The 25128-nt window shown below is 37.3% G+C and overlaps 1 protein-coding gene across 1 annotated transcript in view; it reads right to left on the reverse strand.

Annotated features, from left to right (window-relative positions):
• The window catches only part of LOC145991679 (leucine-rich repeat-containing protein 59-like), a 67500-nt gene that overhangs the window by 24084 nt on the left and 18288 nt on the right, over window positions 1-25128 (reverse strand). The window contains exon 4 of the mRNA XM_083127741.1: window positions 22086-22208. Coding sequence (XP_082983867.1) covers window positions 22086-22208 — 123 coding nt within the window. The remainder of the gene's footprint in view (window positions 1-22085; window positions 22209-25128) is intronic.

The raw sequence follows: 25128 nt of genomic DNA on the forward strand, positions 1-25128 counted from the left end.
AGCGGTACCTTGAAATGACTTTAGCTCAGAGACTATTTGCCTGGAGATATGAACGATATACCGTTGTACGCAGAATGAATCACAGATTCAGACGATATATAATTTATGCACATTCGGCGTACATATGGAGGGGGAAAGGGGGGAAATCCCCTCAAAAATACTTTTCTTAAAAAAAAAATGGTGTTTCCCCCTGCCCCCCCCGAAAAAAGGTCAAAATGCACAAAATGCAAAATTTATGCAAATTTGGCGTATATATGGAGGGGGAAGGGAGAAAACCCCCAAAAATTATTTTAAAAAATGTCACTTCACCCAAAAAATGTCCTCGCACTTGGGACCAAAACGACACCTACGCACAACATTCACGGACGAAAAGCTAGAACGCAGTGAAAATGAGTGGCGATTCTTGCAGCTGCTTGAAATTCTATTTTTAGACAATGCAGGGTAACCCCTGTCGCAACTTGTGGACACTTGTGCTAACAAAAAAAGGTTTCCTTCAGCGTGCTTCGAAATTATATTCTCACAACGCAGATTCAACAACCAGTCTTCCCCCTCCCCCACCCCGCACCCCCTGCATGCACCCTCACGGAAAACTTTCATTTTGACATCGGATACTGATAAACAAGTTTCCTTCGAATGCAGTTAACAGACGGGAGTGAAAAGCATTGCTTTAGAACAACAAAGCCCATCTTCCTTTATTGGCAAAAATTTGACGTTGAAAAGAGCCGCAAAAGAGAAGTACCTTTTCCCACCTATTTTCATGAAGACAAAAAAAAAAAAAATGCAAAAAACCATTTCTGTTAAATACATGTGTTAGGAACAATATAAAAAAATAAAATCGAAATTCTAGGCAAAAATAGAAAAGTTATAACGTAAAAACTACGACCTTGACACAGCATCTCGATCGAGACGCTTGGGACAGTGAGGGTTACATTTAGGTATCTCGTTCGAGACGCTTGGGCGGCAAAAGGTTAAAAAAGAAATAAACTGCACAGATCAACTGAAAATCAAAGTTTTGAGTGATGAGTTAGTTGTGCCCGGACCAAATTTTCCCAGGATTTTAGAAGAGGAGGGTTATGAAAACTATTTTTGGTGGTCAGTCCTCATTGCCATCTTTTCCTGTCTTTGACGTTCTTTTCTTTTTAAGGAATACTTGGTCAAATTGGGTTATGACCTCACCAACCCTCCCTTGGGCACGTCACTGGAGATAAATGAGTAAGCATTTAATCATATTGGGGGAAGAAACACTAGATGTGTTGGGAGCGGAAGGGTTTTCACTGTGAATTAATTGTTTCGAACTGTATTCGAGAAGACTTACTTTGTTCCGTGCCAACATATGACAAGACTGCGGAAGCTGTGACAGACAATTGTGAACACTTGCGAGTGCTTTCTCCTCAATATGAATACTTTGGTGGGTTTCAGCTTTCATAAGAACTGCAAACATGGGAGGACAAGACACAGTAGTGGTGTTCAGGCTCGAATCAGAAAGAAATATTCGAGAACTTTCTGCGTCCAGTTCGCAGCCCACAGTTTGAGTCTCTCGTTGTCGAGTAGATTGCCCACGCTGTGTGTGTGTGTTACAGCTTCGGAAAAACACTCGAAAACGCCATAGATGTTTTGATGCCTGATGAGAAGAAATGCACAAACACACATACTGAGATGGTTCCGGCACACAATGTTAAGGCATGGAAACAGAGGAGTTGAGTGGAAAAAAATGTTCCGATTTCACGTTCTGAATAATTTGACAGCCTTGAACAGTGGCAACGATTTTGGGGGTAGTTTCTCCCCATTTTTTTTGCCTTCACACTATGGCCTCTTTATGCTAACCCTTGTATACCAAGAGAAGAGAAAGTAAACTTTTCTTTCACCACCCACTCCCATTTTGAACCCAATTGCCACCACTGGCCTTAAACATACAATTGTGAGGTTCTATATATACCCATTAAAAATATGGTGTTTAGCCCCCACGAAAGGAATTCCTGGATACGTGCCTGACTCACAGAGAATACCTATGCCCATGCTGGAACTTGAACCGGGAACTTTGGAGGCAAAATCGAAAGTCGACCACTTAACGCCCTCGGCTACCAAGCCGGTGAATGAATTACATGATGGCTATTGTATAAAGGGTGTCTTTTCGGGAAACATTCAAATAGCAATATTTCTTCCAGGTAATATATCCTAGGAACTTCCTTCTTGTGGGCTTACTAGGCTCTGGCATGTAGACCAACAATCTGTGTATTACTCTGTACTGTTTGTGATCATCCCTACATCCATTTCATCTACTCACCATTCATTTTCATCTTTGCGATTAGCCAAGGGATAAATTATACTTGAAATAAAACAAAAGCAATACAAATACAAAACAAAAATAATGGAACGAATATGCTGTTACGTTTTCTTGTATTTTAGGCACGTCGCATTTATCAGCCAACAGTCAGAGATTGCTTTTCGGTTGAATGATACTTCTAATAATCGGAGGTAAATGCAAGCTGAGAATTATAATTTGGTCTCTGATGCACCTGAGTTGAGGATCTAAATTTTTAGATTTTATTTGTAACAATACTTACTACTGCGAGGAATAAAAAAAAAATAAAAAAAACTTACGGCTAATTTCGGCATTGCCTTCCTATTCTGTAATAGTTACATTTGTTGTAAGAACATAATACATTAATTTACTTTGTATAAATATTACATTTTCCATCACTTTTCCTAATTAAATCTCATACCATATCCAACACACACATAAAATGTGTTTTACTAATAATACAGTGCGCAATTAGAAAATATGACTTATGAAGCAACACAATATGACCTTCCCGATGGCCTAGTGGTAGCGCCATCGCCTTGTAGTCAAGAGGTCCCAGGTTCGATACGCGGTATAGGCACATAGTGGTTCGGATCCCACTTTAAACTGTAGGTCCAGTCACAATTAGCCTTTCTGTGCAAAAAACTGACTTAAAACACTAATTCAATCAAGCAACACAAATATGAAATATTAAATCTAGTTTTTTTTATTTAGTTTATTTTACTTCACTTTTCTGCCAATTTTGGCTAATTGCGAAGATGGGGATGAGTCATGATGATAAAATTGATGAATGAACACTCACAAACATCCATACCCAGGCTGGGATTCGAACCTGGGACCCTTGGCGTCATAGCGCGATGTGCTAACCACTCTGCCACAGATGCCGGCTATTAAATCTACATGGAAAGAGTTTCTGCAGTATGTTTGAGTTGAGTCAAACAAATTTCATAATGTGTATTCTCGCGGCATGCATTCAAATGTGTACTAATACAGGGCTAAGGCCTACCTACCGACTGCTGGCCTCACTTCCACCTGCCGAGGTGGGCGATCATCCAACCTGTTACGAGGTGACTTGTGGTCAGCACGACGACCACCCAGTCATTTTTGTAAGTTTCCATGACCGCATTACGCTACTCATTTGTAGCTCTCCAATTTCCTCACAATGGTGGGTGGCCACCAGTCTCATACACAGTCCGAAACCTCAGAAGGAAAGTTGTTATGCTTCCCCGAGGAGACTCCAACCTGCATGTTCTGTAGCCAGAGCCCAAAGCATGACGTCTTAGACCGAACGGCCATGGTGCGCAACTAAATATGCACTAAGTTTTAAAACCTTATGCACGTTGTAACATGCCATGAATGAATATAGGGATTATGATTCACAGTCCCGGCCATTTATGGAGGTGGTGTTAGCATCACGTTCCGGCCTCCAAAATACTATTTTTAAATACCCCTGGTGAACCTCAAAGCAGTTTTCATGCAAGGACGTTGCTGAGAAAATTCCCTTCGAGACCAACCACCCAGGGAACAGAATCCTCGTCTTGAGCGTGAGTCAGATTATTTACCAACTGAACCAATGAGGCTTTTTAAAGCACGTATAAAATAAATTAAAGCCAGCAAAATAGTATTATATTTGTACGATATCTTTAAATTATAATGTATAATAGACGTGTAGCCTATACAACATATTATATTGATAATACAAAAATCATTGATAAAATTTTCCTTGCTTTGATAAGTATGCTTTACATTGAACAGCTTCTTTGGGCATTATTTACATGACAGTTCTTCTAATTGATTGACGGGAAGATTGAAAGGATGTGCAGGGGAGAAACGTCTGTCCTGTAAGTCGTACATTATATTTTCAGCACAATTTCTCAACAAACGCACATAAAGTAAATTAACACAGTACAATTGTTAATTAGTGTTGGCTACTTACGAGATGTTCAAAGTATTATTTTCGTGGGCGATGTTTCAACTTCAAAGCTAATAAATCTTATCGTGCACTTAATATTCAATGAAGCAATACTTTGAAACTGAGTTCCGATTGTGTAAAGGTTTTTGAAAGTTGCATACGTGATGATACGGAAGGAGAGTGTGGAAGTAAGGCCAGAGGCGCAACCACAAATTTTTGTCTGGAGGGGGCAAGTACCAGGATAAACGTACCAATAATAATATTATTAATAATAACAACATTGATAATGGCATTATTATTACTAGTGGTAGTAGTATCAAAGACGTTATTATCCTCATAAATTGTGCAAAAAGGGAGGTAGATGTCTGTGCTAAAGCATTTATTTAGAACAAACGATTTGAAATATTTTTTCAACACCAGAAATTTTACATTAGCTAATAATTGAAAACAAGCACACAATCTGTATTTTTGAATGGCAGAAAATGAATGATAAATGCATGCCAAAGATATTTTTTTTGTACATATAACATGTATAACTTTCATATGATCACTTTATTCCAGGCGATTTTCTTCTATTATTATTGCACGTGGCAAGAGCACAAACAGGGTGATTTGTTCTTATTCTACCGGCATTCAAGAAAAGGTGTATATAAGTAAATAATCGATCCATTTATCTCAAGCTTCTGTATACGCTAAAGAAGTAAGTTCCATTCTGTCCTCTTAATGACATCATAGCGTGCACAGAATCATGGAAAAAAATCTCGGAACCTCGGGAATGGCCTACCTGATAAAGGTACCTTGGAATAAGTTCTTCGAATCAATACACGATAAGTGGCGATGATGGATTGGATACATTTGTAAGTTTAACAATTAATGAGATTATTGTAGTTGAATAGAAGATTCAAATCTTAGAAGCTAGAAAAATGAATACGTTGCCATTCTTCGAATCCTATGAGGTAGGAAGTAATATTAAAGCTTATGTGTGAAGATTTGATTCATTTCTAAAAGCACAAGAAGTTAAGGAAGATAAAAAGGTTCATTTATTGTTATCAGTGATTGGAAATAATGTGTATGAGGCATTGTATATTAAATTAGCTCCAAATGATCCTAGTAGTTTTCCTGTCGAGGTTTTGCTGACAGAACTCGTTGATATTTATGAACCTAAAACAAACAAGTTGCTTGAGATATATAAATTTAAAAATGCTAAAAAACAGCATGGTGAATCAATGGATGATTATATATCACGAATTAAAAAGTTGTCATTAACATGTGGGTTTAAGCCAGAAGATTTTGATGAAGAATTAAAGCAGCAAACCATTTCTGGACTTGAGGAAGGTACATTAAAAAGGAAGTTAATTATGGAGACTCCAAAGATGTACAAAGATGCTTGTGACTACATTAGGAATCATGAAGTACTAGACAGATTTGGTAGCCATATTCAGCAAGACTCAAACATTCAAAAAGTTAACACGTACAATCCACGAAATATGTACAAGGGCAAATTAGAGGTAAAGAAATGTTATAAGGGACAACTGCAACAGGACAGTCCAACAAATGTAACTGGATTTGCTATAGATGTGGTTCGAAAAAAAAAAAAAAAAAAAAAAAAAAAAAAAAAAAAAAAAAAACACGGAGCTGAAGGTTGTCCAGCTATGGGGAAAGCTTGCAGATTTTGTGGCAAGATAAATCATTTTTCTAATGTTTGTAGATACAAGAACGAAATAAAGGATGTAGATAAAAGATCACCAAGGAAGAAGGTAGATTTCATGTATCAAAGACAACCTAACTACACCTCAACGGGTGTGCAATATTTAAATAAGACTACAGCATCAAATGTAAGATCTTCTTCTACACCCTCTGAGGAGGAAGATGTGATACACAAAACCCCGAGGTAATAATTTTGACTGCAGAGGAAGCCAGCACAATATATTCATTATAAATTAATAAATACTGTACAGCATAAAAGTAAAGAAAGTAGCAAGGATGCTGAGGAGTTATTATGCAATGAGATTCAACCCTTATATGTTGAGCTATATATCTACAATGAACCAGTTAAATTCATAGTGGATACAGGAAGTTATGCTAACATTCTACCTAAGAGTAGTGTATGGAAAAGCAGAGACGTTTTATGATTGAATCCACTCAAAAATGGATATGGTACTATCACAGGAGAAAAGTTGAAGTTTGAGTGTCAAATTTCCTTACCTGTAAAGAACTGAGTTATGAAATGCCGTTTATAGTAGGAGATTTAAATGACCTATACTTGGTCGAGCAGGATTGCGTATTCTCTTTTGGCGATTCGAGAAGAAGTTCGGTAATTGATACTGTACAAGGGCAAATGGAAGAAAAAATTTGGAATAGTATTACAAGGAGCTTGTACACAGACACATCAAATGGGGAATCAGCGATATTTTAGTAAAATTTAAAATTTTGTTCAATAATGACATTTCAGAACCCATAAGAAATATTAATGTTAGAATTCCATTGAAGCCTGGATTTGTACCTGTGAAAAGGAAAGGTTACAATCTACCTTACTTTATGCGTGATGAAGTAGGCAAGGCAATAAAAGATTTGTGCCAGCAAGGAATCTTAGAAGAAATAGAAAGTTCTGATTGGAGTAGTCCTGTAGTTGCTGTGTGAAAAGCAGATGGAAGTATTCGTGTATGTGCTGATTATAGCAAAACTGTAAATCCAAATGTAGATACTTTACAATATCCACTTCCAACTTTTGACGAGCTTTATCATAAGTTAGGTTCACATAAGTGGTATACGAAGATGATCTACGTTCAGCTTTTCATCAAATATTAGTCGAAGAGAAGTCTCAACCTGTTCTTACCATTGTAAATGAAGGTCATTTATATGTACATAAACGTTTACAGTTTGGAACTAAAATAAGTTCTCAAGCATTTCAAAGAGCCATGGACACAATACTTGGTGGTATTGATGGAGTGGTATCATTTATTGATGACATTCTTTTAGGAGCAGATACATTGTATGGCTGTTACAAACTAACTGTAGTAGTTTTGGAAAGATTGATGCAGTACAATGTGAAAGTAAATTTGCAGAAGTCTGAATTTTTTGTTCATGAAGTAAATTTTCTAGGAAGGAAATTCACGGAACATGGAATTTTACCTACAAATGAACATGTTCAGGCAGTAATAAAATGTAAGGTGCCTGAGAATAAAACAGGAATTGGTGACTTTCATGGGTTTAGTGGCGTATCATGCACGATTTTTGCCTAATTTGAGTTCTAGGATACCTAATCTTTACTTATTGCAAAAGAAGAGTGTACAATGGTTTTGGAATGAAGAATGTGACAGGGAGTTTCAGCTAGTTAAGCAGCTATTAGTTTCTGCACCTGTTTTAGTATCGTTTGACACTCGATTGCCATTAGTTTTAGTCACGGATGCAAGTGGCTATGGGATAGGTTGTCAGTTGACACATGAAATAGAAGGAGTGCTGAAACCTATTGCATGTTTTTCAGATACTTTAACAAATAGTCAAAAAAGTTACTCTCAAGTTGACAAGGAAAGTTTGGCAGTAGTGTAAGGTATAAAACATTTTCATATATATTTGGCAGGAAACAAATTTAAAATTCTACAGATTCTTCAACAGGTAAATCGATATTAGATCCAGACAAAGAAATTTCTCCTACAGTATCTATGAGATGGCAAAGATGGAGGTTACTTCTAGCAAATTATGATTATTCCATTCATTACACGAAGAACGTAGGGATGGCTGATGTCTTGTCCAGATTACCTGTGTCATGTTTAGTGAATGAAGAAGAGGATTTACCTATTTATTTTTTGGATAATCAGACATTGATGAGTGAAGATCCTTTACGAGTTGAGGAAGTAATTGAAGCAATGAAACAGGATGAAACATTGTTACTAGCATATGAAGACACAGTGAAGGATTGGAGGAATATAGCACGTAAAGAAGCTGATGGAGAATTGAAAATTTATTCTCAGAATAAAAATGTCTTAAATCGCAATAATGAAATGTTATGCCATGGTGAGCGAATTGTAGTGCCAACATTATTGAGAAATAAGGTTCTAAAAGACTTGCACAAATTTCATTTTGGAGTTGTGAAGTCCAAACATGTTGCAAGAAAGTACTTTTGGTGGTCGAGCATGAACCAGGATATAGAGAATTATGTTCTGTCGTGCGATGTGTGCAGAAGACATTTAAGAGCACCAAATAAACAAGAGTATGTTTCATGGAAGCCTGAAGATGATCCATTTCACTGAGTACACATAGATCATTTTTTCTTCCATGGATATAAATTTCTTATTTTAGTGGATGCATTTAGTAAATACGTAAATGTTTGGCAACTTGTTCATTTAATGGCTGAAGAAACTGTTGATAAGTTGAGAAATCATTTTTCCATTTTTGGAATACCAAATACCATATGTTCTGATGGTGGCCCACCATTTGCAAGCAGGGATTTTCAGATATTTTGTACCAATCATGGAATAAAATTAATTCACAGTCCACCGTATAGACCGTGTGCAAATGGAGAAGTTGAAAGGCACACACAAATCATCAAAAGGTACATGACTTTAACAGGAGAGATAACAAAAGGCTTCTGTGGATAAATTCTTAAAGAGAATGTTGTTCTATCACAACAATACTGTAAATGTGATTGTAAGGAAATCACCAAATGAAATTTTATTTTCATACAAAGTAAACGCCAATAACTTAATTGACAATGATATAACAAGGGTAATTTATGAGGCAGAGCATTATAAGGAAGGATCTGGAGTATATTATTATTGTCCAGAAAAAAAGTAGTATGAAAAAGGCAAGATTGTAGGACAATTATCGCACTCAAATTTCAAAGTTAAGAGGGACAATTACACATGAAATGTTCATTTTTCGTTTTTGAAGCCAGAGATTTCTAGAAGGAACGAGATTGGAAGATATGGAAATGGTGAATGCTCGATGAATTTGCTAACTTGGACTATATGGAATTACCTTCTGTGGCTCACAATGAAGAAATGGAGCAGCAGAGACAAGGAGAAGCAGGGCCTGGAGAAGCCAGGATGTTCAAAACAAGAGACCGCTGCAGCAGCAGCATTTCCACAAAAGGTCTGCAAGGATACATAAACCACCCTGCAGATATGAACCAGTGTAGAATGGTTATGATTGTTGTTATTATTATGTTTTATTTTGCAACCAAGGGGAATATTGTTATATATTAGTGGAAGTTAAGTTATGAAGCCATGGGCTGAAACAACCTAAATTTCAAATGATATATATTGTTGATATGGTTCCTTGTTGTTGATTTTATATACATGTGTATTGGAATTAATATAAAAATGTTCAAACCCAAGTGTTTCATTGAATAAGTTCTTCGAATTAATACACGATACCCACTCAATCAGTTCAACCAATTCCCTGCAAAAAAACATGTTGAACATTAAGACGTTTATCTCGATCTTATATTTACCGTACCCCTTTTTCTCACTTTATACGTTTTCCAAGCCCTGCTGATGACAAAATTTGCCAGAAGGCTGTTCCGTATGCAAAGCGACCTCTCCCTTGGTTTTGCAGCAGTCTCATTCATATGCCATGTGCCCTTGAACACTTGCCTTACCATGGGGGAACAAGCACAGTATTGCAAAAATGATAATCACTAAATACTGTTTTCTCTAGGGTTTTAACACATTCTAAAAGTGTGACTCAGGTGTCTTTGTTGTCCCTACATCCACAAAAATGTATGTGGACAATTGAGAACTTGGCTCAAGTAGTATTTACACTTCTATACAGACGCTTTTGCGTAATCCTTCCTAGTGACTTGCTTGGAAAAAATTCCTTGCTTCTTATTTGCCGGGAAGAAGTAAGAAGAATTTGCCAACTGCAGTTATCTGATATTGGTTTATAAACAAGTGAAAAAAGTCTCTAATATGCTCTTACATGTTTTTGTGAAAACAAAATTTCCAGACTTTTCCAGACCAAGAACAAAATTTTTCCAGACCAAATCATTAGGGCAATTAATGTACATGAACAAGTATGTACAGTAGCAGCGATTAGGGGAGTGTGTGTGGGGGCGATTGTCTCCCTACTTTTTGCCCCACCAGTATGGTCTCTTAATGCTATCCCTTATCTACCAAGACAAAATTAACTGTCCTTGTCCCAACCCCAAAGTTTGGCACCCACTCAAATGTGATATATGTAAGAAAATCAGAGCACTTAGATGAAAATCCACACTTAGTCACATTCAAGTTTAAAACCGTAAACTGTAGTATATCAGATTAATATTTTCGTCACAAAGCATACTTTATCTTCTTATATCTGTATAATTATTGGAATTTACCAATATACTAGCAAGCTTTCATTATCACACAGGGTGGCTACAAACAAGCAGAAATGAAATTCCCTGACTTTTCCAGGTTTTCCAGGACAAAATTTACATTTTTCCCTGACAATTACAAACTAAACTAAATCGATGTTTTTGCAAATGGGAATAATAAACTCCTACAGATCCACGTATGGTTTTTTTTAAGTACCAATATTATCTTCTATGAAATTGACTTAATTTCTCTATTCTCTATTATTTGAATTCAAAGTGTAGAATAGTGAATTTGGAAAATAATTACAATTTATATACAAGCTAGGGAAGGATTACGAAATTTTGTCATACGCAGTAAGTTTAAAATAAAATACTTGAATATTTTTAAAGTTACGACTAAATGAGATAAGAGTGAAGTGTGAATGATTAAGAAATACAATTTGTAAGTTATTAGTCTCCTTATACATTCTCGGTATTATATGTTGATATTTCCACTGAGGTTTGGAACCCTCTGCATACAAGAACCATGAGTGCAGACTGCGGACTCATTTTTCAATGCATAAAGCTACTTCTCACTTCTCTGTAAGGCAAACAACTGAACTCTTGCATATAAGTGAAACAATTGAATCGAACAAAATAAAGTGTCATATTTCCTTACATTATCAATGGGATTTCGCTTCAGTACAGTATATCCAAGTGAAGTACTGTGAAACTGACAACATGCAGTTATACCATTAATGCTGACGAAAGGGGTATGTGGGTATTAGAAATTTAACGCAAGGAATTTATAGAATTGCATTGTATATGTACCTGATTTAGCTAACCTCACATTAAAACAGGAACATTCTAATAATAAAAGCTTCTGAAAGTTCATATACGAGGGGCATCCCGAAAAAAGCTCCAATGGTGCCTATACGCAGCACTAGTGGTCGGAGAGCGACACACACACATGCAGGCAGGAAGAAGTGGCATGTAACTGTAATAGGTACAGTTGCAATGCAGCCGTTTTAGGACAGTTCTAGGTTAAATATTGCAGCTCTCATACAGTCTCCCACCGACTGCGATGTAGCCTACATTGCACGCTCAGAATTTGGCACAGAGTCACCAGCAATCGTGTGAGGTGTGCAGACCGGACGTCGTGAGTGATAGTATGGTCAGACGATGGTGCAGACAATTCAAGGAAGGCCAATCGAATGTGCACAACCCCATACAGCTGATTACACACGGGCCCTTTGCATCACTTCAGGTGAGAGATCTTGGACCACTTCCTGTACAGCCCTGGGCTTGAATGTACAGACTTTCATCTCTTTGCTTAACTGAAGAGGTTTCTTGCAGGGCAAGGATTTGACAGCTACACTGCGGTAGAGATAGTTCCAGTCTTTTCTGTCAGACACACATGCCGTGGGCATACAAAATTTAGTGCCATGCTACGACAAATGTCAGAACAATGGTGGTGATTATGCCGAAAATTAGGTTAGGGACTCACTGTTACTAATGCAATAAATTACAACTGATATTCTTGTTTTATTTATGCCTAATCTGTAGGGACCTTGATATATTTTTTTTTAAAAAAAATTGGTTTATTTTCTTATTTTTTAATTTTTTACTATGCGGTGTTATTTTCCCCAAAATTCACATTTTCATTTTAGCTCATTTTTTGGCAAATATCTGAAATTATACCTTCATGTTAAACTACTGTTTCAAATTGTCAAATTGTAAGTCACATGGCTTACGCCACTTCGTGAGAGTTTGATATCTTGAAAGATATTTTGGGAAAGTTATTTTCCATACCCCTTTTTTAATATTAAGGTAAGGATTTTAGATAATGGAATTTTCTCCGTGTATACTGAAGGGTGCATAATGACCATAAGTGACGATGCACCCAAAAAATTTAAATCAAACAATCTCATGTGACACATACCGATATATTATGGCACCAAAAATTGGCATTATCTTTTTGTGACTTGTTAGTGTTACGTTTCCCAAAATTCGCGTTTTTGTTTTAGAACATTTATCTGCCAAATATACCGAAACGTAATATTCCATTGTGCTTTTAAACTATTTTTTTAAATTGTAGGTCGCATGGTCTACGTATTTTCGTGACAGTTTGATATGTTGGAACAGATTTTTGAGGAGTTAAAAGTAAAGTGCTCCCGTGAACTTTTCCATGAAGGTGTATAGTAAGGGTGTGGAGTTAGGGCCCCCACACTTTCTTGATCATAGCTGAAGGTAGGGGTGATGTGATCAGCACCACGCTCCTGGCTACCTTTATCCCTCAAAGTTTCCTCAAGGTACCAGCTTCATATGATGCTGGGTGGGCGTCGGAGCAGTGTGAATAGGTGGAAGACATCCCGGTTCTCCCCCGCAGGGGATCGAAAAAATCGTGGGAAATACATGATTTAATGTGGCTGTCGGAATTATTCCGTGCACGTATAACTCTATAGTTTACTCTTGAGTAAAATGTTGGAGAACATCTATGTAGGGGAGACCGGGGCACATTGTCACAAGGGGCACGTTGTCACAGTAGCAATTCTGAGAAAAGCCTAAACGTTAGCGAGCTGGTGCTGCTTTCTCCTTTACCTACTAGATATCACTTCCAACTGTACTCGCTTAGAAGTGTGCGGGAAACACGTGGCTGAGTCAGTTGAGTTTTGTCTGTTTTCAGTGCTTCAGTGTAAATTTTTTGAGTCCTGGAATTTTCCTACTGTGTGTTCGTGAAAGCGTGAACGGTAAGTATCTTCGTGTGTGTTATGTAGGTTAGAAATAGAGCTTCATGATGTGGTACTCTGAATGCGCTTAATCTTATTGCTTGGTACAGATATTTTTAAAAAAGAGGAACTACGACGCGTGGGGCAAGTTGTCACAAATAAGACGGGGCATGTTGTCACTGTGACAATGTGCCCCGCTGTGTGTTAGTCATGATACAAGTGGTGTATTCCTCTTTTAATAAGTGGTTCTGTCGCTTCGCAGATGGTGAGAACATACAAGAGAAAGACTGAGAGGAATGCCCCGTCCATGGGAGACCTACTGGCTGCAGCAAGAGCCGTGAAAAGAAACGATAACCCCGTATCAATACGTAAAGCTGCCAAACAATTTCATGTCCACTACAGAACATTGGCGAGATTTTGTGCACGTGTTACAGATAGTGAACTACAGTCCGGGCAATGCTCATTCACATTGGGTTACTCAACATGTAACAGAGTATTTGCGGAACATGAGGAAGACTTACTAGTATCATGCCAAAAACAAGCTTCGGACATATATATATAGGAATATTTTTGCAATTTATTAACTCTAAAATCACAAGAAAGTTGAATGCCACTGGCAAATTTCGTGTGTTGGAAGTGTAGGCCCTATCTTTTGCAAATGTTCTTACTGAAACAGTTTTCTGTAACCTTTAAGTTTGTAGTTTTGATTCATTATCTACTCTGTAAGCTAGTGTTGTTTTCATGAAGTTCTGGTTTACCTACAAAGATTGATGTAACAATATATGTATCTTTTGGGATGAAGAAAGTATACAGGCCCACCTACTTTATTTCTTGTTATCTAGCATAATTTACCTATTAATTTAATTAGCTTTTAAGTCTCTTTTACATGCTAAGTATTTAGTGCTAGTAACATTTCCAGTCTTTTTCTAGGAGTTGCATTAATAATATATACCTATTTAATGAAACTGCCACTAGAATAGCATGTGACAACTTGCCCCAGATATTGTGACAACTTACCCCGCATATGGGGTACATTGTCACAACTGTATTGACCATAAAGAAGAGTTAATAAGCCCACTTCAGGATGAGTTACATTGTACAGAGGAACATATGTTGTGCACAAGATAACTAAGTATTTGATTGTAAAAAATTATAATTCTCGGCCTTACGTGAGAGCCACAAAAAAATAAAATGTGAAAATTGTGACAAAGTGCCCCGGTCTCCCCTACACAAACATGGCCTAGAAGAGACAAGAATGTTGGATTTCATGGAATTTTTCGTTGTTTTAGGACATTTCTTTAAAAAAATCGCTAAAAACGCCAACAATTCACATTTTATGCCAAATTCGCATTATTTCGATATTCGAACGGGCGAAAAATGTGTCCAGACATCACTGCACCAGACGTCCTAAACATAACTTCGCAGCAATTACTATTTTTCACGGTTTTGGCGTTTGCGAAAAATCAATGTCCCTACTACTTGGAAATTCCTTTCTGGCCACCCCTCGTATAAATCAGTAGATGGAAAGTGAAAATTTAGCAGGGCTGGCAGAGAAAAGTCAATTCTTGAAGAAAGTGATTTGCTTTTATGATTGAATGATTGGAGTAAACACGAGTATGATATTAAAATATTTATGTATTTATTATTAGTATTTTATTTCATAATATTGGACATTAACCTTACTCAGTGAGAGATTAGTGACCATCTCTCACGCGTTTAAAGAGACAGGACAGAGAGTGGCGTTAATTTCATTGCAATACTAGTGTTGCAGTAAATTTGAGGTTGGGAGCATGCACTTGCCAATTTTTATAACGTTCACCAATGCAGATTTATGTTTCACTTTTTGTGATAGTATTCAATATATATCCCATTTGGTTGGATTCTTCTTGATATCTAAGAATAGAGCAATGTCATTGTAAACGTATGTTAATTTGTGCGAAACCAGTAATACGTCAGCATGATGAAAGAAAACCTTCGTAAGCACTGCTACATGAAATAAGATGAGGTGAGCCAGAAGAGTAATAAAATTCCTGCAGCACATTTGCAGTCTAAAGCTCTTCTTGATGCAATTTCTGTCGCATGTTGTAGTGAGATACTTTGTCGGGAGGCGATATTCGACAAAAATCGTATGTATCAATGGAACCTATTTGTTTTCATCTTCCTTCAGTTTGCCCAACAAAATACTTCACTACTACGTCCGACAACTATCGGACGGAACCACCCGCTCTTATCCCCTCCATCTGTTGACAAGTCCCCTTACTACTCCCATACGGACAAGAAAAAAATGATAATTCAATGCATTTTCCACGTAACATTTAGTGGCTTAACCTTTACTCTCCCGATGAGTAAGGTCGTACTCGCCCGATGATACCATATGGTATCATGGTGCTGATTACGAAATGAATGTCCTTATCGGACCTTCATACTCATATGTTTGTGTGGAAACTCTGACACAGGTGTGGAGCAAGCCTGGGAAATTCATAATTGATGACCAATCTCCCCCCTCTCCGCAACATATCCATGCCACATTTCCGAACAGAGTTACACATTTCTCACTATTCAACTTGTATGGCACCCTGGAACATGAAACATGTTTCAATCTCTTTGGAAACGTCCATTCTTTGAAGAAAATACTAAAGTTTGCGACTTCTCCCCAAAATAGCGGAAGAGGAGGGGGCAAACACAAGATTTGTGTTTTTTTCATTGAAATTCGGTGGTCGCGCCCCCAAACCCCCCTTCCTCGGTTCGGCGTTCTGAATTGTACACGGTTGCATGCGCTGATGTTTTAGCTGAAAAACAAAAGTTATCCGAAGTAGATTGCTCCCATAGTACCCGAGTTATAACAATTTTCCTTCAAAGAGTGTTCGAATTTAAAATTCCCGCCGAGAAGCCAAGGCGAGAGAAATTTCTCTCTCTCTCTCTCTCCTCCTGCCATCACTGGTTTCTGGCGTCGTGGTTGTGTTGCGCATAAAAGGGGCCTAAAAGTTGAGGCCGAAACTTACGAACGAGATTTCCTGTTCCCGTGCAGAGTTCCATAACGATATCTTTAAATAAATAATAAAAAAAAAGTCAATGAAGACGAAATTCCCTGACATTTCCCTGACTTTTTTTGACACCTCAAATTCCCTGACTTTTCCCGGTTTTCCAGGTTTTCCAGGTCTGTCGCCACCCTGTCACATTATGTGAAATTATTGATGGCCTCCCTTCACCCCTTATAGCCATCCGATCGACGCACACATTATAAAATAATTGTTTTACCAAATTTTTTGGAGTTAATGTATTTCCATAACAATTCAGTAGTCATACGAAAAATGATATACGAGGTGTGACAAAAAAAAAAACTGGATTGATTGCATAAGTGAAAAACAAAGAGGAGTTGGCAACAACAGTTTTGGTGACGTCATGCGACACCCCTAGTCTATCTGTGCTGCAAGTTTGGACTCACCCGATCTCACCAGTTGGGAGTATTGCATCATTGAGTGAACACCTGCAACCATGTTCTGCCGAAAAAATGTCTAGTGTGAAAAGTGAACAAATAATCAACATCAAATTCCTTGTGAAACTTACTTCCAGGGTCATGGGTAAAAATCCATGTCTCATCGCAAGTAACAACAGATTCCAACAAACTTGGCTCTTTTCTAAGGCATTGTAACATGTCCTCACTCAAGTCTTTATGACACAGTTTTTTGTCATCTGACAGAATGTTTGGTACAACCTTCACACAAATCTTCTGTATGTTCAATTCCTCTGTTAAAATGCATCGAACAGCTTCCCTATCCAAGTTAACTAACTCAGCCACTGCACGAACACTCAATCTTCGGTCACCTCGTACCACTTCAAGAACTCTTGCAATGTTTTGTTCCGTAATCGCAGTTCGTGGGTGCCCTGAATGTTCATTGTCATCCACACTGTCCCTTCCCTACAAAAACCATTCATGCCATTCAAACAAGCATGTCCTAGACAAAGTATCATCTCCAAAAGTCTCACTAACATTTGGAAGGTTTCTGTTGCCAATTTCTTAAGTTTCACAAGGAATTTTATGTTAATTCTTTGTTCACTATTCACACTGGACAATTTTTCGGCAGAACACGGTTGCAGGTGTTCACTCAATGACGTAATACGTACTCCCAACTGGCGAGACCGGGCGAGTCCAAACTTGCAGCACAGATAGACTAGGGGTGTAACTGGATGTAATTTTGTACAATAGTTTTCTTCCTTTAAAATAAATGCACAATTTGAATATTTGAAATGTTTTTTCTAACATATAGAATTGGTGTTCATTAACATGTGAAAGTTTCAAAAATTGCCAGGTAAGATTATCAGTGGCCCACGCTCCACTCTGTCAGACGACCACGTCAAGGTCACGATCAAGGCTTCGTGTGGCACCGTTAGGTTTCCACCTTGATCTCCGGGGACTGGACCGCCCATTGCATGCAATCCGTGGTCGTCTGACAGAGTGGAGCCTGGGCCACTGATAATCTTACCTGGCAATTTTTTGTATATAGAGGTCCTTGTGACCGACAGACACGGTGGAGCCTAGGCCACCAAGAATAATCCTCCTAGGCAACCATTTATGTATGTGATCTAACAGACTACACGCTACCCTGAAGACGGAGGCAGATTCAGCCTCCGAAACGTAGGTAAACCTCTTTAAAAAATAACAGTGGTTAAAAGTCCAAAACTAGAATCCACTATTTTCTTCTTTAATGCTTTCACCTTTTCAAGTTCTTGGATTTCCTTTGCAGATCTCTTGAGGATTTTAGCATTCTTTATACTCAGTTCTTTCAGTTCTGCAATACTTCTTTTCCTCTCTTCTAAATGAGTCTTCTGAGTTTCTGTTGTATCATGCTTCCTTCCACTTTCCATTTGCATTCCTTTCTGCATGGATTAAATTTTTTGTTATAGGGACTTTTTCAACCCCTCTTAAAGTTACAATTGCATTACATTGTTGGGCAATAAGTGTGTCCTCATCAAGATTATCTACAAGGCATTGCTTATTTACAGAGACACGGCACTCAACATAAGCATTTCCATGTGAAAGCATTAAAATCTTCTGGACAAACAGTATACAGGCACTGTTGTTACAGTCTTCAAGAACTGTCATCCACATCTGATCCAGCTGATCAACAGCAATGTCAAAATGTTTCATTCTTGCAATCGCGCTGTTATTACTACATAAGTTAGTATAGATCCATTTTATATCTGCAGCAGGGCCAGAAAAATGGCGCTTTTCAACTAGGACTTGTAATGCCACATTTACTTGGTCTTCACCTACTTTCCATCCGAAACAGATGCTGGAGACAAACATCCTGCACCATATGTGAGCCTATAGGAATTTCAATGGTGATTTCATTCATATCTTCTTACACAAACATTGTAATATTTTCAGACAATCTTCACAAAAATGTAACACCTGAACATCAGATAGTTTCACAGATCTAAATGCTGCTCGGGTTGCAAATCAAATGTCAACTTCTTGTGCAGAACACACACATTCTGGATCGGTTAGATTTAGTTTCAAAAGATTTTCAGAACTTAACAGCTTCAAGCAGAATGGACTTATAAACCTGGACATAAGGGATTTCAGTAGCTTGAGCAAATGTTCATACAGGAAAGGCACCATTAGTGAATCAAACTGAAACCTCACAAGAAAGGGTTCTATATCAGCTGCAATAGTCTGAAAGAAAGCTAGCCTGACGAGGATTGCTCACTTGTGACTTAATAGTTTTAAAGCTTTCATACCTTGGTTGTTCCTTGGTACAGTCATGTTAGAAAAATCTGTCGCATGGAATTTTTCTAAGTCCAACGTCTTACCAAATTATGTTGGTAGCTCTGAAACAAGGAACTGTTGTGAAATATACGATCCTCCAATCAGAGTGAAGTTCATTTCAGAGGAGCAGGGGGCGTGGCTCACGGTCTTCTTCACAGGAAGTTCAACCAATGCAGCATTTTCTGACATGAGATAAGTCCCCATTGGTTAAATATTGTTTCAATAACACGAATCAGCAGAAAGATTGCGCAAAAGTTTACATTGTCACTTTAATTGCGTTTAATAGTTTCAAATTAGTATTAAATTGTCCCATTTATAGTTCACGAACTTAATATATGTATTCACGTATGTGTTTGACAATATTATATCACTAATTTGAACAGTTTTCACATTGTTTTCACTACGTGAGATGATACTTCATTTACATTTACGATAAAATAGTGGTTTGCTTGTAATAACAGTTTTCATTAATTAATTTACAGATGCATTTTCTTTTTGTTGAATTTATGATTAAGTTAATATGTTATTTTTCGAGTAAAGAAGGAACCACAGCTGAAAAAAAATACACAAATTTCATTATTGAGGTCAAGATTTAGTAATAACATCACTTTTTGAACACACAGGATAATCACGACTCGGGATACATTTGAATTGGAATCTGAAACATTATGCCACCTAACTGGAACTCGGAAAAGACACTCTGATTACAAGACGTCGATACATTACCACTATGCTCTGGGGAATGCCTATAATAATGAGGGTTGTGTGAGAAGGAGAGGGTTGACGGAAAATAGAACATAAATAGTATTTTTTTGAGTATTGAATTTTATATTTATACACATACAAGCTTACGAAAAGATTTATTGTGGTGTATGTGTTGATTGATTGATTGAGTTGGTGTTTTAAGTCCACTTTGTGCACAGTAAGGCTAATCGGGACTGGACCTACAGTTTAAAGTGGGATCCGAACCACTATGTGCCTCCACCGGGTATCGAACTGGGACCCCTTGATTACAAGACGACGTCGCTACCAGTGCGCCATCGGGGAGGCCCTGGTGCATGTGTGTGGGGGGGAGGGGGAAAGAGAAGAACAGAAAGATTTTGGGTGAGATCAGATGAAGAGGTGATTATTTTAGTTGTAGAACATGTTTTTTTGACGTTCAGTAATAAAAACAATCAATAATGATTATCTTATAAATGCTATACTTAATGTAAATTTATTTTAGAAATGGGAAGGGGGGGGGGGGCTGGGAGCTGTTTGTTTAAGTTCAGTGCAGGATAACAAGGGGTTCCGGGTCATATACCCGCTGAAGACACATAGTGGTTTGTATCTCACTTTAAACTGTATGTCCAGGCCCGATTAGTCTATCTGTGCATAAAGTCGACTTAGAATTCAGTAGGGAAATAACATCATTCTATTATTTTGGATTTTTGATGCTTTGAGACCACTAAAATTACCAATTCTTATAATAAGAAACCTGTCCTCATCTTTTCATTTTGAAAGAGAGAGTTAATTGTATAATCTTTCGTTGTTAATTTCAAAGAAGACTAATTCAAATAGTAACAATGATCCCCACTTCAATTTCTCCTCATCTTGATATTTGAGGGGGGGGTAGCCCCCTAAAACCCTTTTTTCAGCTTAAACACAAAAACACGTACTTCTTCTTTGGGCCCCTCCATACACCTGCCAAATTTCATGGAAATCGGAGTGGTACACAGGGGACAGATCCTCGCGTCAATTTGTCTTCATCTTGACCTTTGAGGGGGGTTTTGCCCCCTAAAACAGTTTTCTTTTAGCTGAAACACAAAAACACGTGAGGGGGGCTTATACCTCCCTTGTAAGTGTATTAATTAATTATAAATCACGTACGCGTGCACACACACTAATAAATCAAACCTTTTGCAATGAAATTTTGCAGATTTTCAATTGTCATACCTTGTAATTTTAATTTATGGTAAGTCAAGTAATAAAACCTTATGTTACTATATTTTTTGAGTCTTTATTTAACCCTAATTTAAAAAGAAAAAGAAAATACTTCATTATTCTAAGTATGGAATGTAGTTTAACCTTACTTTGCAACATCAGAAATTAGGTAACATACGTTACCTCATATTGACCAAAACGAGTTGAATCTAAAAGTTGATATTTTTACTGTGAGTTAGGTTCATGAAAGGCTTCCTATGTGCCAAATTTCAGAATTTTTAAAGGGGACCCATCTGAGATATTTAACCCCGAAAACTGTCAAAATTCAATGAACGGCCATGTTTGAGCCCATGCTGTAAAAAAGGGGTGCATTTCTAAGTGCTGATATTTTATTTACAGACACCCTGCAGGTAGGACTACACGTGAAAAAAATCAATCCTTAGACTAAACCCCTTCATTAAAAAAAGCGGGCTTAAAAATGGAATTTTAACACACACATGTTGCTTATCTTAGGCTATAAGGTTTGTTTGCACTTTAAAATAAAATCATACGTTTTGTACGAGACATTTACAATCACAAGAATCATGTAGTCTATCGGTATCATAGTACATTTTTTTCGCTCCCTGACAAAAATAAATGTCAGTATCAACTGTGAATACTTGTGATGTGGTTAGAAAATGTCGTTCTTCGAGGATTCGTAGCATCGAAATGGGCAAACATTATCGAGTACATGAAAATTGTCTGTACAGGTGCAGAAGTCAACAAAATGTTATATAGTATCAACATGTCTTAAACATGTCTCCTCTCAAGTAATTTCCCTACAACCTCCCCTCCCCTCTACATATACATGTGTGTGTGCGTGAATGTGTATGTGAGAGACATTACAGTACTTGTTGTGCACCTCCAGAGAAAATTTCTAGATTTGTCTATGGATCCTGGGTACCAGACTGCCACCACACACACACACACACACACACAGAGAGAGAGACCGGGGAGGGAGGGAGGGAGGGAGGGAGGGGGAGGGGAGAGAGAGAGAGAGAGAGAGAGAGAGAGAGAGAGAGAGAGAGAGAGAGAGAGAGAGAGAGAGAGAGAGAGAGAGAGGAGAGGGAGAGGGAGAGTGAGTGAGTGAGTGTGATTGAGAGTGTGTGGCACTCTGTGTGTAAGTTTTGACTTACTTCATTGCTGTAAAGATCCAAATGTTTCAACTGCACCATAGAACCAAAGTCTTCTGGAAGTTCCGTCAATGAATTCTTACTGAGGTCCAATTTGACAATGTGGGTCACTTGTACAAAATTTTTCTGAAAAAATGAGAAAGCATAGTACTATTATACAATAATAATTCTTAGTATATGTACACTAAGAAATAATTAAAAGCCATCTATGCATAAGAACTTGGAACATCTGATGCAGATAATCATGAAACTCGTCTTTCGATTATATATTCAACAAAAATAAATTAAATTGTTATTCTGGAGAGACCTTTATGAAATTTATAAATGCTGTAAATAAAATTATTTTTTACATATTCTTGGAATGCAGAGCACTAAAAATGATCTATCTTAAACCTAGACATCCTGTACTTCAAAATTAATAGTATTATTTGGGCTTTCAGGATGCACATGGTATTTAGCTGTTACTACAATGTTTGACCTTCCTAACATTTAAAAAAACTTCCTGCATCACTTATATGTGTGTATCAAGATTGTAGAAAATTACATTACATTAATTTTTCTATTAATGTTAATTTAAAATCACTGTTATTGCAACTGGCCTATAACACTGTTCAACAATAAAAATGTAAAATAAATAAAAGTGGCCAATTATTAGTTTGGTGGAGCTGAAAATGAATATGGAAATGAAAATTGTAAATTAACTCTGATTTGTACTGTACACAGGGTGGTTAAAAATAATGGAAAATTTGCACCAAGATAGGAAACTACTACTTTAGGTTGGCAATATTGTATGAAATTTCATAGTAAAGATTTTTTTAAAACTTAATTATGCATTTTATATTCTGGAAGTAGAATTTCAGTGTTCTTAAATGTGGATATAGTGGTTACATATGAGGTGCATTTAAAAAATAAGAGCTGATTAAAGTGACTAGCAACATTGATCAGATTGCACCTGTCCAGTAACAACTAGTCCATTGGTGACACAGCATTCATATTTTTGCTAGTTGCTGTCAGTTAACCTGTGAGTTAGATCATGCTAAAATAGCTGCGTGATTACACAGTATACTCCAGTATAGGAGTATGGTCTGTGAATCAATTGCTTGAAGCCAAAGGTCATAATGCTGCAAAAATTCACAGAGAATTGTGAAGGTTATGTCCTGAGTGTCATGAGTGAAGGAAAAGTGTTCACACACACCCAAAAAAGGCAAAATAGTGTACGAAAAGTCACAGCAGCTGTTTTCTGTGATCAACAATGTGTGCTTTGGTGGATTTCATGAAGCCAAAGAAAAACGACAACTTGGCATGCTGCACTCAAAAACTGTTCTTACCCATGGCAACACATACAGTTGCCCTCACTCTCTAGGCTATTGAAAGGTTCGGATGGGAACTTTTTGATCATTCCTTGAATAGTTCGGACATTGCACCTAGTGACCATCACGTCTTTCTGCACGTAAAAAAGTGGCTTGCTTGTCTATGATTTGACGAAACTGAGATGTTGAAAACGGTAGTGTTGGATTGGCTGAACTCTTAGGCAGTGAAACTCCATGCAGAGGATATAAAAAATTTTGTTCAACAGTGCTAAAAGTGCTAGGAAAATAACTGTGACCATGTAGAAAAATAAAGTGGATGTGTATGTAACAACAAATATAGTGTTGCTACACTTCTTTTCTTGTTTGATATAATCAATCGGCCCTTTCTTTTGAAATATGCCTTGTACCTTGTATGTGGAGAAGTGACAGTTTGAGTCTAATATTTGTTTGAATAGAGAAAAATGCCACGAGGATGTGAGTTCTGTCTGTCATCAGTGCTACATGCATGAGAAAGTGTAATTTTCTTCACAAAAAAAGCACAAAATACTATTTCATTACAAAAACCTAGTATTCTCACTTAGTTGTTTATCAAGGATTCAAGATAAAAACCCAGAAACTGAGCATTGTTTGCAAACATTTATGTCCGCAATGAAAATAAACAAGATTAGTGCGAAAGGACATTCAATGCCCTTTGCTGTGCATAGTTTGGAAATAGCCCATTGAACACAGGCGAGATTGCCCTGTGGTATTTCATTTTCGCAAGATTTTACCACAGCCAACAAACACATGTTTTGTAATTTGAAATGAACAAGGCTTGCTCAAGGCAGGCCAATGGCATGCTATATTATATAATACGCTCCAAGAAACTGGTCATAAAATGTAAACTGAAAACAGCAAATGGGTCAGTTGAATAAACAAAACAGGAAACAATTCTTAACAACAATACTGGCAAAAGAGAGACAGCAGCTGCTGATCCTTGTACAGACCGCTGCTACCACCATTGTATGTTGTAGAGACTTTTTGCTAAATCCAGCTATTTTCCACCATCAGTTTTTTGTACTTGTGCAAAGTTTATGTTCTTCCTTGCTTCTTTTTTATAGAAAAGATTTTTGAAAAACTTGTGAACATTTCCAACGATTATCTTACTTTGTATTTTAATGTCCGTTTGGAAGGCATGCACAGAACCATTACTTCCACCTGCTAATGTACCACATGTAGGACACTTCTCCTTAATGTCATTCATGATGAATATTAAACCTTGCACAATACACCAGTGAAGATGAAATCAACCACATATGTACAACTTAAAACTACAGTTGTTAAATTGCCAAGTGTAAACTCTACAGTTATTCAAGAAAAAATCAAGAAATTATAATATTTTGGATGAGCGTGGACCTCAGAGCCATGCAGAAACAGGGAAATGCACTTTCTTCAATTCACTTTTAATTTCCAAAGTGTTCTTTCATGTTATCTTGGATCAGATACATTCAAAATATTGTATGCAGCTGGCAAAACTGTATGGCACACACCATGAATATGCACATAAAAAAATTAAATGTAAGAAATTCAGAGATTTACCCTACCAATTTGCAACCAACAGTTTATCCATCCTTCAAGAAATATTAACGAATCAAATTTTTTGATAGACAATAGAGTGGAACCGCAATTAGACATTTTCTGTGGATTGTAGCTAATAATTTCAAATCATAGACACGAGTGAATAATCTGGGAAAATT

This window comes from Lepisma saccharinum, chromosome 8 (genome assembly GCF_977018435.1).
Source record: "Lepisma saccharinum chromosome 8, izLepSacc3.1, whole genome shotgun sequence".
Lineage (NCBI taxonomy): Eukaryota > Metazoa > Arthropoda > Insecta > Zygentoma > Lepismatidae > Lepisma > Lepisma saccharinum.